This window comes from Battus philenor, unplaced genomic scaffold (assembly GCF_028537555.1).
Source record: "Battus philenor isolate CCGP_79_NKW_IND1 unplaced genomic scaffold, ilBatPhil1.0.hap1 SCAF_12, whole genome shotgun sequence".
In the NCBI taxonomy this organism is placed as follows: Eukaryota; Metazoa; Arthropoda; class Insecta; order Lepidoptera; family Papilionidae; genus Battus; species Battus philenor.
The window spans coordinates 5,808,645-5,823,365 of NW_027181674.1; the positions used below are offsets into that span (position 1 = coordinate 5,808,645).

The window sequence follows — 14,721 nt, forward strand, 5'->3', positions numbered from 1 at the left end:
TAAATTACGACATTTATATAATTGTGTAAATAGGTATGTGAGTATATTAATTTCTTTGTATATTTATTTCAGTATTTGGGGTCTATATCTGAAGATAACTATTTTAAAATATTCATGGAGCAAGTGCCCGGTGGGTCATTGTCTGCACTGCTAAGGTCCAAATGGGGACCTTTAAAAGAGAATGAAGCAACAATAGCGTATTATACAAAACAAATATTAGAAGGTAAATGTTGTTAATATTTTGCGTTTATCTTTCGTTTTGTTTTAAAATCAAAAATAAAGTAAATTTTACACATATTTTACATTGTAACATTCTATTTACCAAGCTATTTACACCACAACGCTATTTAGATATATTAAAACATTATTTAATGAATCTTTGACAATTGAATTGCAGGCATTGAAATATGCATTGGAGGTTGTTGACTCTTTTTATTTCATAATGGTTCACTACATTAGTTCTGCACTCTTCATTAACAAAATAAAATCGTGGCCAACATTCTTTTAATACAAGGGTTATAAGCTTGTGACACAAAGTTTTCTTTCATATAAATTTTATTCATCTTTTGAGGAAAAGATATGCACTTATTTCTATCATAAAATGCTTCAAGCAATTTTAAATTAATCCGCAAAAAAATTTAAGTTTATGTTAAGGAAAGATTCAACAATAAAGATTATATAGGAGACAAACATGTCTAGGATTAGTATCTTGCTGATTTTCACTAAGTAAATAGAAGATTTTATAAAACATTTTTATTGTTAAAAGAGTAAATATCTAGTTTATTGTCATATTTTAGCTAGAATGAACGTTCCGGACCTAGCAGTAGTAAATAAGGAACCAATAACACTATGTTTAAATATAAATTTAAATGTACATTACATGTCTTGACTTTTCTAAAGTGCTTAGCAAATTAGAAAGAATATATTTTGTAAAATTGTTTAAATGAAGATTTTTTAAAGTACTCTTAACATTGCAGCTTATGGCTGTCTTGTTGCTTGTTATGTATTGAATTAAATATAGTTTGCTTGTGAACTCTATAAAACCATTGTTAGTATGCTATGAGTCACTTTTATTTTACATGAAAATTATTTTATTCTTCCAGGTCTAAAATATCTTCACGATCAAAAAATCGTTCACCGAGACATTAAAGGTGACAATGTCTTAGTAAACACGTATAGCGGAGTCGTAAAGATATCGGATTTCGGTACTTCTAAACGACTGGCGGGTCTATGTCCTTCTACAGAGACATTTGCAGGCACTTTGCAGTATATGGCGCCTGAGGTCATTGATAAAGGACTAAGAGGATATGGAGCACCTGTAAGTAAACATATCGCCACTTACGTTGTACACGTCCATCTACAATACATTGTAGCTGAAAGTTATCTGTTGGACACATGCCTCTTCCAAAGATTTCCAATAAGACCGGTTAACCGTTTCATAGTTACCCATCAATTAAGATAATTTGGATATCATGGTATTTAAAAAAAGATTTTTTATTTATCCTTAAAATTTAAAGGAGTGACTTAATGATCGAAATTGAAAAAAGTATAGATTACGTTTTTAAAAGTGTTTAATTTGGCTGTTTTTGATGTATAGTTCAAATATTTTTTTATGAAATGAAAATTATTAAAGGTGATATTTATGCTTGATAAGACGAGAGAGATGTACAGACTCTTAACAGATGGCCTGTTTTAAGCGCTATGTGACAGGCCCATGACCAATTTGCCTATTAAGGCGCAAGGCGCAGCGCAAGGTTGCTTTCTTTCGCCGACAGATGTCGTCATGGCTAATTCAACCTCGTAGAGAAATATCGAGTAATAGCCCTCTTCATAGTTCATTGGCAAAAAATAAAAACTTTTAATTGTGATTATCGTTTTAATACATACATAATTTAAAATTACTAATCTTTAGTATCATTGACTTTAATAATAATATTATAAATGAAATATAATTTTGTTTTTAATTTTATTATTAAATCATAATATTTTATTTTTTAATCGTAACGATATAGAAGTTGTAGTTATAATTTGCCATTAATAATAGACAAAGTCACCCAGAGAGCAATGGAGGGGGCTATGCTCAGAGTGTCGCTTCGAAATCGAATCAAATATTAAAATAAATAGTCAAGGACGCAGCTCGAATTGCTCGTAGCCACGAGCCGGTAGACGTGGTGTAGGTGGGCCTCCCATTAGGTGGACTGACGACAAAACAATCCTAGTTTATTTTGGGTTTTTCTTTGACCTGGACAGGGTTGGAGGAATCATAACCTCCTTTTTAAGTTAAAAAAATGCAATATAGGGGGGCTCAATTTGTTTATAGTTTCTATCAAAATGAACTTATCGACGTTTTTTTTACCCGCACAATTGAGAAAATGTAAATGATCCAAAATGCATTACAATTTTATTAAATACATAAATAAATTTTAGGCTGACATCTGGTCGCTGGGCTGTACAGTAGTGGAAATGGCGACTGGAAATCCGCCATTCATGGAACTAGGTTCCCCGCAAGCTGCTATGTTTAAGGTAAATTATTCAACGATAATAAGTACAAAGACTGTATGTATATCTTAAAATTACAACTTAGAGACTTCCTTTGTTATTCCCTGCGACTCATCCCAGGTTGTTATTATTTGATAATAGTAATACTTTAAAATTTATTACGCTTAAACGTACTATCTTTTTTAAACCATTATTAGAATTCATGATACAAGTAAGTTGATAACAATTTAATTTTTAATCTGTATTTATTTTTTGATACTTATCTTTTCTAACAACTTGGCTGCAGTCTGTGGTTTTTATACATTAGTTAAAAATGTAATTGATACTATTTCGTTATGTTTTTCGATGCCTTTAAATATCTTCCATTGGTAAAAATAAAATGAAAACGATCGTATGTACCACAATTTATTTTTTTATTTTCTGTATGCTTTGATCATTAAGATTAGAGTTTTAAATAAAATCGATAAAAAGGTAACAATTAAACAATTATACAGACAGTGAGAGAGTACTTAGTTACAGGCTGAAAGAGATGAATAAAACCAATTTCCATTGTTTAAAGTGATAACTATGAAATATGTTACATTAATTTATTTTTTCTTTTGGAGTGCGAAAGGCCTATAATTAGATTGTATACAATAATTAATTTTATTACGCAGTTATCACAATTTTGAAAAGGATTTTTGTATGTTATGTTATAATTACGTTATTTGTTATTCCTGGAACTATTGATTTTTGGGTAGGGTGTATAATACTTTGGCAGCAAATGAATTATAAAACATGGGCAAAAAAGCGCGGGCTTAACACATAGATGGCACTAGTTTTATTGAATTCAATTTTAAATTTTCAAAAAGTTATAAATATTTTTAATAAGTTATCTAAATTTAGAATTTAAACGTTAAATAAATCATATTATAGCATTCAAAAAGTTTTAATTAATTGAAATGTATGGAACTTAGTTTGTTAACTAATTTACATGACTGGTATAATGTACGTATAAAAAACTTTGTATAATTTAATTTAAAAAGCTAGTGTTGAGTTTCTGGCCTGTTCTTCTCAACAAGTCAACGTTCCTTTAAAATAAATAACGATTCAAAAGCGCATGTAAATGACTAATTGAATAAAGATATTTTGATTTTTTTCTATTTACCTCTTTTTCAGTCAAGTACAAGACAGGGAAGACAGTTGCGTCTGTAGATCCCCACAATATTTATACTGATATTTATGAAAATAAAGACTATGAATACTATTTACAGGTGGGATATTACAAAATGCACCCGGAAATCCCAAGCGAATTGTCGCAAAAAGCTAAGAACTTTATACTTCGTTGCTTCATCCCAGAGCCCGAGAAACGCGCCACCGCCGCTGAGTTACTCGAAGACCCTTTCCTTTGCGAGTTAGTATTATGATTGGTTCATTTTAAATTATAATTTTTTTTAGTTTAGAACCACGATCCAAGGACCCCTTAAAAATGTCGGTTAACATAAATAAAGTAACTGTACTGTAGGCTCTCACGGTTGAGTTTTATTGATAAAACACCAGGACGATAATGTAAAGGAAACGTATATAATGGGTTAACGGTTTTTCAAATACTGATTTGAACCGGCATTCCAGTAGGTTCTTCTCCATCTTCTGCCACATCTTTTTCGCCCGACACTAAAAGAGTTAAGAATTGTTAATGAAAAAAAGAAAATGTAAGAAATCGTAGTTTGAAACAGGATAGTGTGTTAGATATAGTGGAGGAAAGGTGAAGAGAATGTAAATAAAGAATGATAAAATATCATTTGTAAAATACTTCCCTGTCCCAATAATAAGATAAGAACGACAGGTCTCCAAAAGAGGGGTTTATTAAAGATAAACCATTTATCTATCATCATCCATATAAGATCGGTCAAAAGCGATCTGCTAGTGGCGTTTTAAAACGACCTTAACAAGGTCATGTCTACTATGTGGATGGACGTTCAATAATATATATATATATTTAATTTTAAAACGGTGGTTTACTGTGTCTAATTAATAATTTATTTATATGATAAAGAAAAAAGAAATCTTCGACACGGCTCGGAAACAGCGTGGACTACAGCCGAAGTATATCAGTACCCGCGGACAAGGCGCGGCCTGTCGCACAAAAGAAGATATCAGAGCCAAGCATACCTGGCAATTTGCCCAGCTCACCCGAAATCGAGTAAGTTTTAGCTATAAAGAAAAAAAAATAAGCTATATTTCCAGCATGGATTTAGACCACTGATTAGTTTTTTTTATTTTTCCGTAGTAGTAAACAGTCATTTTATTGTGATGATTCAGCAAAATTCTTATATCAAAGGTATTTATCTTTTCAATATTTTAGTAAATAATGTAATAATGGCTTTTTACTGCATCCTTCTCTTAGTATAATTTATTTAAAAGAATTGTATTAGCATGATTATATTACGTATTATTATCAAAGATATGCCGTTTTTTGTTTTTTTTTTTTTTTTGAATATCGAACATTTTTGAATCATACTTTCTACGCATTGTGTGATGTTCGCCATCATATCATCATACATTGTTTGGTGAAAGGGGTTGATGTGGGTTATGTTGTATTAATATATCAGTGAGGTTCTATAGGAGATTGGATATTCGGATCTATATTTACTTTAAGTGAAGTGAATAATTCATTCATATTCAAAATATCTTTATCAAGTAAACATTTACACGCGCTTAAATCACTATTATAACATTAAGCTACCATCGGCTTGAAATGTTCTGTTGGGGATAGCCGGACAGAAGCTGAAAAATTGTTTTTTTTTTTAAATGAAGTTCAACAAAGTTTGTTGTATACATTATAATATCAGCCCTGTAAATTAGACAAGAAACCATGTTTCACACGTTTCGATCAACTGAAAACTTTTTAATGCAATAAGATAGATATATTGTGGAACTTTATCTCTATCTCTCTCTTACTCTAACATCATATATTGATTTGCACCTTTTTATCCTTCAAATCCTGGAATATGAATGGGCGAGTAATGCGGACGTCTATGCATAGATGGTGCTAAAATATTTGCTATCTTTAAATTATCTTTAGCGTTTAGTAAATATACATCCGAAAATATCCTATTTCTAATAAGAATAGATTTTTTTTGATAAATCTTTTGTTTTGATCCCTACATATTTATCATCTCAAAATGCAACGATGACACGTCTTAAAGACTATTTATTGTTACGCAATTGTGAAACGAATTATGTTTTTTATCACTAAATATTTTCACCGACACTAACTTGTATTTGACGCATTTAATTCATTAAAATTTACTAGAATGTGAGAGCGTATATAACAAGAAATGTAGTAACATCATCAGTAGCGGATTTATGTATAATATTCCAAAAATATTCTAGTTAAAATATTTTGATCGAAAAATATCTTTTTGTTATCTGTGGATTTAGTTTATATAGGTTTATTATCTGTATCTACTCTCGAATCCGCCACTGAGTACAATGCCGTTCGCTTAGCACCTAAGCCTGTATTTGTTTTCCCACCGTCAAGGGTCAAAACGATCCGGTCTAATCCGACAATCACTAGGACGGCCTCGTCGATGCTCTCGCCGATTCTGATTTATCCGCCGGACTTGTCCAACAGCAGGTAACAGTAACAAATTCATAAATTTTCTCACTTGAATAAATGATAATGATCACGGAATGCTCTATTTGAAATTCTTTTTAAAAACCGTGAAGGTATTATATTTAAGCCTAATGCTATAAGCACATTATATATTATTATTAAATAATGAAATAAACATATTTATTTATTTTAGTATTATGTCATAGTAGAACCAGATAAACTTGGTAGTAATTGACAATAAATTTATGAACTATAAGCAAAAAACAAATATTTTTTATACATATTTACTTCAAGTTGATATGGTGACTTATTATAGAAGAGTATTTTTATATACCTATACCTGTTTGTACGTATATAACGACGAAAATTGTTTTTTTTTAATTAGTGTATAATGTATTGAAATCGAATGTATATATTAGGTATTAAAATGTTGCATTCTTTGATCATTTATTTTATTTTGAATGTTCAACCTCACGGTATGTTGTACGCACAAAGCTTGGTTTCTTCACACAAGCACATTCAGTATCACTCATTTTAATTTGCCAATCTACCATAGTTTTAATGTAACACTTAAACCTTGCTATCGCTTTAATACACTACTAAAGAGTTTCTATATTGTACGAAACTACAACGCTGGTTAATAATCTTAACTGTAACTATATTTTCAGTACGATGCCTAATACACCTTCTACTGATGAGATGGACAGTAGTGAGACACTTTTAAACAGACGCAGCTCTTCTGGAGGACTGCTTTCACCTGAGGTACTTAAATTTTTTTTTTAATTTTAATTTATTTTTGTGCTAAAATAAAAACATTTTTATTACTTATGATTTAAGGTGGACATGACCAACGTAGCCCGTTCGTCCATTGATATTGAACACGACGGATTTTATCTGTTAAAGAAAGATTCACAACGTCGTCTCACTCTTTCCCGTGTGTTGGAGCAAGACAGCGAAAAGATTTGCTCCAAATGGATGCTTAGCATTCAGCAGGACTTCGGCAATACTGTTTTGACTCTGGTAATTATCATTTTTCTTTTTATATTCCTTTTATATGTATACTACTTTTTTCCAATATTGTACTAAGAAAACCGCTGCATCGCTCTTTAGGTGAGCGCTGCGAGATGGGGAGTGTTAATTACATATGGGATATGGGAGAATAAAATCTGTTCCAAAGTTACTTTAACACGTTACTTTACATATCACTCTCTTTGACTATGTCAAGCCACATCCCAAAAAAGGAAGTGTTAAGGACTCTCCCTTCGTCTAGCAAACGCATGATAATTAAAAATTTTTAGTTACAGTTAGTTTACGTATATCATCCTATTGCAAACGGTATTTGGTGTATTTTAATCAAATGCGTCTCGACAGAAAGATAAAATAAATTCCGTAATTTCAGAACCATCTTGAAACTCTTCGCTGTGCGTTAAAAGATTACATAATGGATCAAAATAAAGCCGTGATAGAACAAGCCATAACCACGCTGAAAGAAGAATTGGACTTCGATTCTAATGCAATAAACGAGCTCCATTCAGCGATTTATATGTTCCAAGAGGCTGTTAATGTTGTGCTGAGAATGCACAGCATTAAGCCACATTGGATGTTCGCTTTGGACAACCTGGTGAGGAATGCAGTTCAAGCGGCTATCACGGTGCTTTCTCCAGGTAAAGTTGCTTTTTATAATAAAAAGTACGTTATAATAAAGTACTTTACACATTTTTATTGTAATCTATTCCCACTGGCAAGGAGACACTGTCCCTTGTTTTATTTCTTGTCTATAAATTTTGTATACATTTTTTTCCATATAGTTAACTTCTATATAGTCTAAACAATGCTTGTACTTTGAAGTCGGTAGAAGCGGCGACGGTAGGCCCCACACTAGGTGGCGCAAGACCGCTCATTATCCCGATTTCTGAGGGAGGCTTATGCCTTGTGGGCATTTGTCGGCTGACATGTTGGTGATGAACTACACTTTATAAAAATAACATTTTTTTTTGTACATGTTGGGAAAAAATTGGAAAGTAATCATGTTCTAAAGATCAGTGTTATGTTTGTTTGCAGAACTGGGGGCAAACCTAGCGGGACAGGATGCAAGACGAGGTGGCGCGCCAGAGGCCGGAACTCCTTCAGCTCTGTCCACCGCAACATCGACTAGAGACCATCAGCTACACCAATTGAGACAAGAAAACCACAAGTAAATATTACTGGGTTTATCATCACCATCATCTTAGCCGTTAAGACCTTCATTGCTACATCAATAGACGACCTAATGGCTAGTATTAGCTAGTATTTACAAATATACCTCTTCCATAAATTTACGAACACGTCCGGCTAGAAGCGACCTGCGTTCGGTGTCTCTCGACGACATTAAAAGGGTTATCTGTCATATTTACGGTCGGACATCCTATGCTACGCTTACCAGTTCATGGTCAATGGTCATGGCTTTAGAACCTTAAGGCGCCAGTGATCATCATTTCTGCGCCATTTATGGCCTGCCTACTGCTCCTCCAACTTGCTAATCTACTCGGCTATGTTGTTTTTTTCTTTTAATGGTTATATTCAAAGCGTTTGACTTCCGTCTCGCAACTCAAATGCAATTCAAGTACACCCTCTGTAAAATCACGTCTATATTGTAACTTAATAATCGAATTACAGATGCAATTAATAATATAGATTGTCGTTTTCCATTATTAAGAAAGGATTATAAAATATTTTCAAGTTCGAAATAAAAATGTAATCGATGAAATATTTTAAACAGATTACATCAAGAGCTTCTAGAGAGCTACCAGCAGAATCAGGCGCTGTTGCGATTGATGTTGGAAGAACAGAAAATACAAACTCAAATGATTCGAGAATTCATTGAGACGAAACCGAGGTAGGTAAAAGTAATATAGTTCATAGTAGATATATACTATTTATTACGATTAATATGTTTTATATTTATAAAGTAATTATTCTATTTATTTCATAATTGCGTATAAAAACTACTGTATTATCTCAACAAGTTAAATTAGCGCCCTTTCAACCTCACATCGCTAAGCTAGAAAAAAGACAGAGGTTCGTAATAAATGTCAATTTTTTTTCATAATATTTAATTAAAGGTTTGGGTTTTAACCATGTTTGGACATGTCAACCCCATTGTGACCATAATAAATATTCGTCGTTACATTTTGCGCAAAACATGTAGCTGAGCGCTAAACACAGGAAAAGTTTGTTATGGAGAGGGAAAAAAATAATTGCGGAATATGTAGTAAAAACAACACTTCTCTCCATATAATTAAAAAAGTCTATCTAACAACTGTGCATAGCTGTCATCATCATACCAATTATAACCAAAGATAGACATTTTATGGTGTAATCAAACAAAAAATATAGTACACTATGAAAATATAACTGTACAACTACTAAAATCTTGCACAATGTACGAAATAGAAAACTTATTATTGCGAGCAATTGTTGTATATTAAGACATTGCATCAATAATTAAAATGATCTATCTGAAGTACGTTATTCTATTGGGCTTTGAATGGCCAATGGTTTTTTTAGGTAGAAACAAGATTACTTTTTTATAAAAGTGTGCTAGTTGCCTTTTTATTACGCTATTATTTGATTTAAAAAAGTCATATTTTTTGTAATCGTTTTATAGCACCTGATGTATTTTTTTTCCTCGAGAAGTTTATATCGACTTTTTGCAATCAATGTAAACGCGTCATTACATTTTTTTTGACTATTGTAAATTTTATTATTTTTATACACATTCATTCACAGAGTTGAATTTATACAGAAAATAATATCAAGTTTATTCATTTTTTGTGTAAACGGTTTAATTTGTTATCTATGTTTAGTATAGTTTATTTCAAATTTCAGGAACGAGCCAGTAGAAGACACGCTCTCTTACGATAGCGCTGAGCTCGAAGCGCTTCGTGAATGGGCCTCCAGTCGCAACTTGCCCGAAGAAGCCGTGCAAGCTCTTGTTAGCCAGCACTTCACGCTGAAAGATCTACTCCTTTATGCTCAGCGAGAGGATATAGCCAGGCTCCAACTTAAGTATGTTACAAACGCTGTCTTGTAGTTCATTTATTCTTTAACACAAATATTAGTAAAAGCTTACTAACAAAATAAAGTGACAAAAAAAATTGTGTTCACAAATTACGAAATGTATTTAATCTAATACCTATCCCCCATCTACTTCGTTACCTTTTTAAAAGCCTCCTCAACCCCTTTGCGGGTAGTATTTCATAAAATCTTCGTTCGGTGAAGGGGATATTCCTATCAAATTTCAAGTCTTTTAGCCTAATAGCTTTTGAGATATAAATTGCATAAATATTTCTTGGAGGCAAGGAATATAAGAAAAACAATCACTTCTAAATTAATCTTTTACAATAGTTGAACTAATCTTTTAAAAAAAATATTCCCGCTAGTCAAACGATAAGGTTCCGTTCGCTTGAATTTCTAACTGAAATGTTTGTCTGTAACACTAAACTATTTTCAAAACTATCGGGCGGTTTTAGTCAAGTGCTTTTCCAGTAGTTGCTCAAAATACCTAAGATCACTTAGAGTACAATGGAGAGGACTACGCTAGGAGCTTTGCTGCGAGATTGAATAATGAATGACGAGACCAGCCAAAAAAACCAAGATCATTGACTTAGCCCGGAGAATTGGTCGTGTGTAGCAGTGAGTGTGGCACATCCCTGGTGTAACGACGGCCGTCGGGCCGAAAGCTTCTCAATTGATAAAGGTGAAACAACGACATGGTAGTCGCTGAATGCGGGCCAGCGCAAGACCGATCATCGTGGCGATCCCTGGGGAAAGGCTATGCCTTGCGCTGGGCGTCCATCAGCTAACATGATGATGAATAGTTACTCGAAACAATCACTCTTAAATACCCTCCATATCTTACTATGTTTTTATGATCATATTTTAGGGGCGGAATAGAGCTTCGTCTCTGGCGTGCCATAGTAGAGCATCGTCTACAATCCAACAACGACACCCGCCTTCGTCGAGCCAGTAGCACTGAAACCGACATGGATACAAACTCAATCGTCGTAGTCGAATGCCAGAAGTGCAAAACATCAAGGACCATATCAAACAACTCATCATGTTCGAACAACCCTACAATCGTTATAAGAGATCAGCAAATGAATGGAGACGACACGGTTGGTGAATATTACACAGAGAATGGAGTTGTCAATCTCTGACTATTGCGTGGGTGGTGCTCTCTACAGTGAAGGCCTCTCCTATAACCATCCTACTATCCTACCAATCTACCATCTTTATTACCATATAGTGGTATTACATTTTCAATTACTGTGGATCAAATTCCAAATATCTCAGTTAAATACAGCTATTTTTGAATCGCTTATTATTTTAACATTGTAATTAGCAAGCTACCATCGCCTCGGAATACTGATCTGCAGAGAATAATTTATAATATCAAACATGTAAATGAGCCAAGAAAAATTTTCACATTTAATTAAATTTAAATCGGTGATGTATACAGCCAGTTGTCTCCTATTGAGTAAATAGGTATGTCTTATTTAACAAATTACTTGCTCATAACAACAATTACTAGCTGAAAACAATTAGGATTTGAATATGAAAAATAGATAAAGTGAATGTTCGTTTTTAAGCTAACCCTGTTTGTAGCTTTTTCTGTAAGGCATAGCCTTCGTTCTTAATCATATCGTAGGTAACTTAGCTATTTGGGTGACCACGTCTCAGATCCGTCTGAAGCTTATGCCAGCTTAATTAGTACGATGAACAAAATTAAAAAAGTAACCCACCTTATCCTCTTTCACTACAGCTTGAGGCCTTGAGTGTATCACCCCTTAACATTCATATGTATATATTCATATAAGTTCGCTAGTCGTTTCTGTATATAATATTTTAATCACTTAATGCATAATATTCAAGCTATAAGACATTATTGTATAACGTTGATTGTATTTTCGAAGTATTTCTGTCACAAATTCTGTTACGAATTTTTTCTTTGAAGAGATAGTTATTTTTTAAATCATCTACAAAATAATTACTAAGGTATAATATTTACAATACATGGCTTCGACGCTTGATGATATTTGGTGCTATCAATTGTGATTATCTTTGCAACGCGAAATGCCTTCTATAATAAGCAAAGTTTGGATATTCGGATGTATATTTGTCTAGAGATATTATTGTTCTTCAAAATTTATGGAATCGGCTTCAATAATAAATTGAGAAAAGGTAATTTAACGTCTAATAATATGTTAAAGTTAAAATCTGCTCGTTACACTTTCTGGCATCACTCCATTTTACGTCATATAAGCTATGTCACCCTCCCTTACAATAATGAATAATCATACAAAAATAAAATTTAATAAAATAGATAAAATTAAAATAAATTGGCAAACATACAAAATGAAAATATATCAATAATTTCATTGTTAATAATATGTCCTAGGGTCATTTGCTATTATTATATCACAAACGTTATATCCAAAAATCAATTGTTACAGTTATAATAAATAACGTATAATACATAAAATACTTTTTAAAATTCTGATTACTGTATATTAAAATATTTATTAATTATTCTCCGTCCATGCAGGCTTTGTACTACTTGGAGTTTTTAACTTGTCGCATTTTCATATAAAAAACATTTTAATACAACATTATTTAGAGCGATTACTTTATACAGGATGATTAGATAATGTAAATGATTAAATAGGTAGGTTTCTTGCTGACAAATTAGAAATAATACTTTTACACTTATTACCAATCAATCTGTATAATCTGCATTGAAGTATCTCAGCGGTGATCATCTCGTTTTCTGACTTCTGAAAATATTACGAAACTCTCCTCCGAACTTCAGAGCTAAAGTTCCCATATAAAAGTGCTTTCAACATTTCCCCAAAGTTACAACTTTATGTAAATTTTCATCCGAACATTCGATCTTTGATAATAATACGCTTTTTACAATTGAAGTAGACATATAAAAACATTTTTGGTACCGTACAAATTTATTATAAAACATTTTATTAAATAATGTTGGTCATACATGCAATATCTATGTGGCAGCCTTGTTAAAATATGAAATAACTTTTTTTTGTTATGTGTGCCATATCTATATATTTATTTAGTGGATAGTCTACGATACGTTAGGAATGTTAAGAGTATACTAATATTGTTACATAGTATATGAAATGTATTTTTTATTCAATACAGAATATATAATTATGAGCAGTTAATTTTATTAAGTATTATATTTTGGATATCTCAATTTGTAATATCAATGCTAATGAAATATTTTTTATGCAAAATTAACTATAATTAATGATTTTTTTTTTTGAAAATTAATTGTATTTTAATTAATACAACTTTTGTACATATTTGTGCTTACATAGCATCTTAATAATCTATTTTATACATACGGTTAAAATGTTAACCATAATTGTAATAAATACTCAATAATATGAATAATTTTGAAGTACAAAATAATAATTTTTAATTGTTTACTTAATTCGTCGCGTCTATGTCTATTCTTACATTGTGAGCTGTGGCATCTTTTTCACTAAAGTACTTATTACACTATAATTTTAAAAGTAATAAATGAAAAAAATATCTACCTTGTTTTTCATTCTTCCTTGACTAATTATTTTTATACACCAAATTTATCATACTCTTCATTAGGTTATAAAGCAGGTGAGTTTAACTTAGAAACAGGTCAATCGTTAAACCCAACTCTGTTGGACAGCATTCGGGAAACAAAAGTTTGCGGCCATATAAGTTGGCAGTAATGAAACGTGGTCTCATTTCTGGCCTCATTGGCAAGCTCACAGTGACTCCACGAGCCATGCAAAGGATTATGCTATGGATTTTTCTATGAGATCCAGTTAGGAGATCGGTAGACAAACAAAGTGACCACTGATATAGCGCAGCGGATTGGCAAGTTCCAGTGTCAGTGCCTAGAACAAATGGCCTCTGAGTTCTGGAGTTGAGTCCAAGGTAGACAGATGACTGATGCTGACTTCTCTCTGGTCTTAGACATACTTCGTCCCAAATTTATAAAATGATAATTATGAATACATTTGCATTAATTATAAAAATAATTTGTATTTACACGAGGATTATTTTTAAATACATTTTTAAGCTTGTTATAGAACGTGATGATCAATGTTTTTCATTAATTGTAAGTGGTTTAACGATGATTATTTAAAGGTTTTAATAACAATTACATAAGATTTATACAAGTAGTTCAAGAAGTTATAATAGTACAAATATTTCGATTCATCTCAAATTATTAATGTTATTAACCACTTTGTATGATTTACAACGACCACTTGTATATCAGAAGAGAACCAGAAAAGCCTAAGTTTATAGACTAGAATTAGAATGAGCTTCATAATAATAGATAGCATCATTAAACTCTAAAGGTATGAAGGTTACAAACGCTGTGATGAAGACGAGGCTGTAACAAACTCGGACGATTTTGTTCCAGTCTTTTGTAGTCATTTTTACAAAATCCTTAATACAATTATAGAGCAATTTATCTTCAAGCTTTATTTCTACATATAATAATCCTGCACACTATAATATGATTAATGTTTAATAAATTTATTATACAAGAATTTAGAGACATAATATGT

At 32.0% G+C, this 14,721-nt stretch overlaps 1 protein-coding gene across 2 annotated transcripts in view; it reads left to right on the forward strand.

The window, feature by feature from the left end:
- Positions 1–13,310, forward strand: part of Ask1 (apoptotic signal-regulating kinase 1) — a 28,823-nt gene extending 15,513 nt beyond the window's left edge. Inside the window, exons 13-25 of one of the 2 annotated variants that reach the window (XM_068776269.1) lie at positions 73–223; positions 1,104–1,318; positions 2,428–2,523; positions 3,753–3,892; positions 4,535–4,681; positions 6,023–6,118; positions 6,766–6,859; positions 6,935–7,117; positions 7,497–7,761; positions 8,159–8,291; positions 8,856–8,972; positions 9,965–10,144; positions 11,022–13,310. In XM_068776269.1, coding sequence (XP_068632370.1) covers positions 73–223; positions 1,104–1,318; positions 2,428–2,523; positions 3,753–3,892; positions 4,535–4,681; positions 6,023–6,118; positions 6,766–6,859; positions 6,935–7,117; positions 7,497–7,761; positions 8,159–8,291; positions 8,856–8,972; positions 9,965–10,144; positions 11,022–11,295 — 2,091 coding nt within the window. In that variant the 3' untranslated portion in view covers positions 11,296–13,310. The remainder of the gene's footprint in view (positions 1–72; positions 224–1,103; positions 1,319–2,427; positions 2,524–3,752; positions 3,893–4,534; positions 4,682–6,022; positions 6,119–6,765; positions 6,860–6,934; positions 7,118–7,496; positions 7,762–8,158; positions 8,292–8,855; positions 8,973–9,964; positions 10,145–11,021) is intronic. The other variant, XM_068776270.1, reaches the window with a different exon arrangement.
- Positions 13,311–14,721: the final 1,411 nt, after the last annotated feature.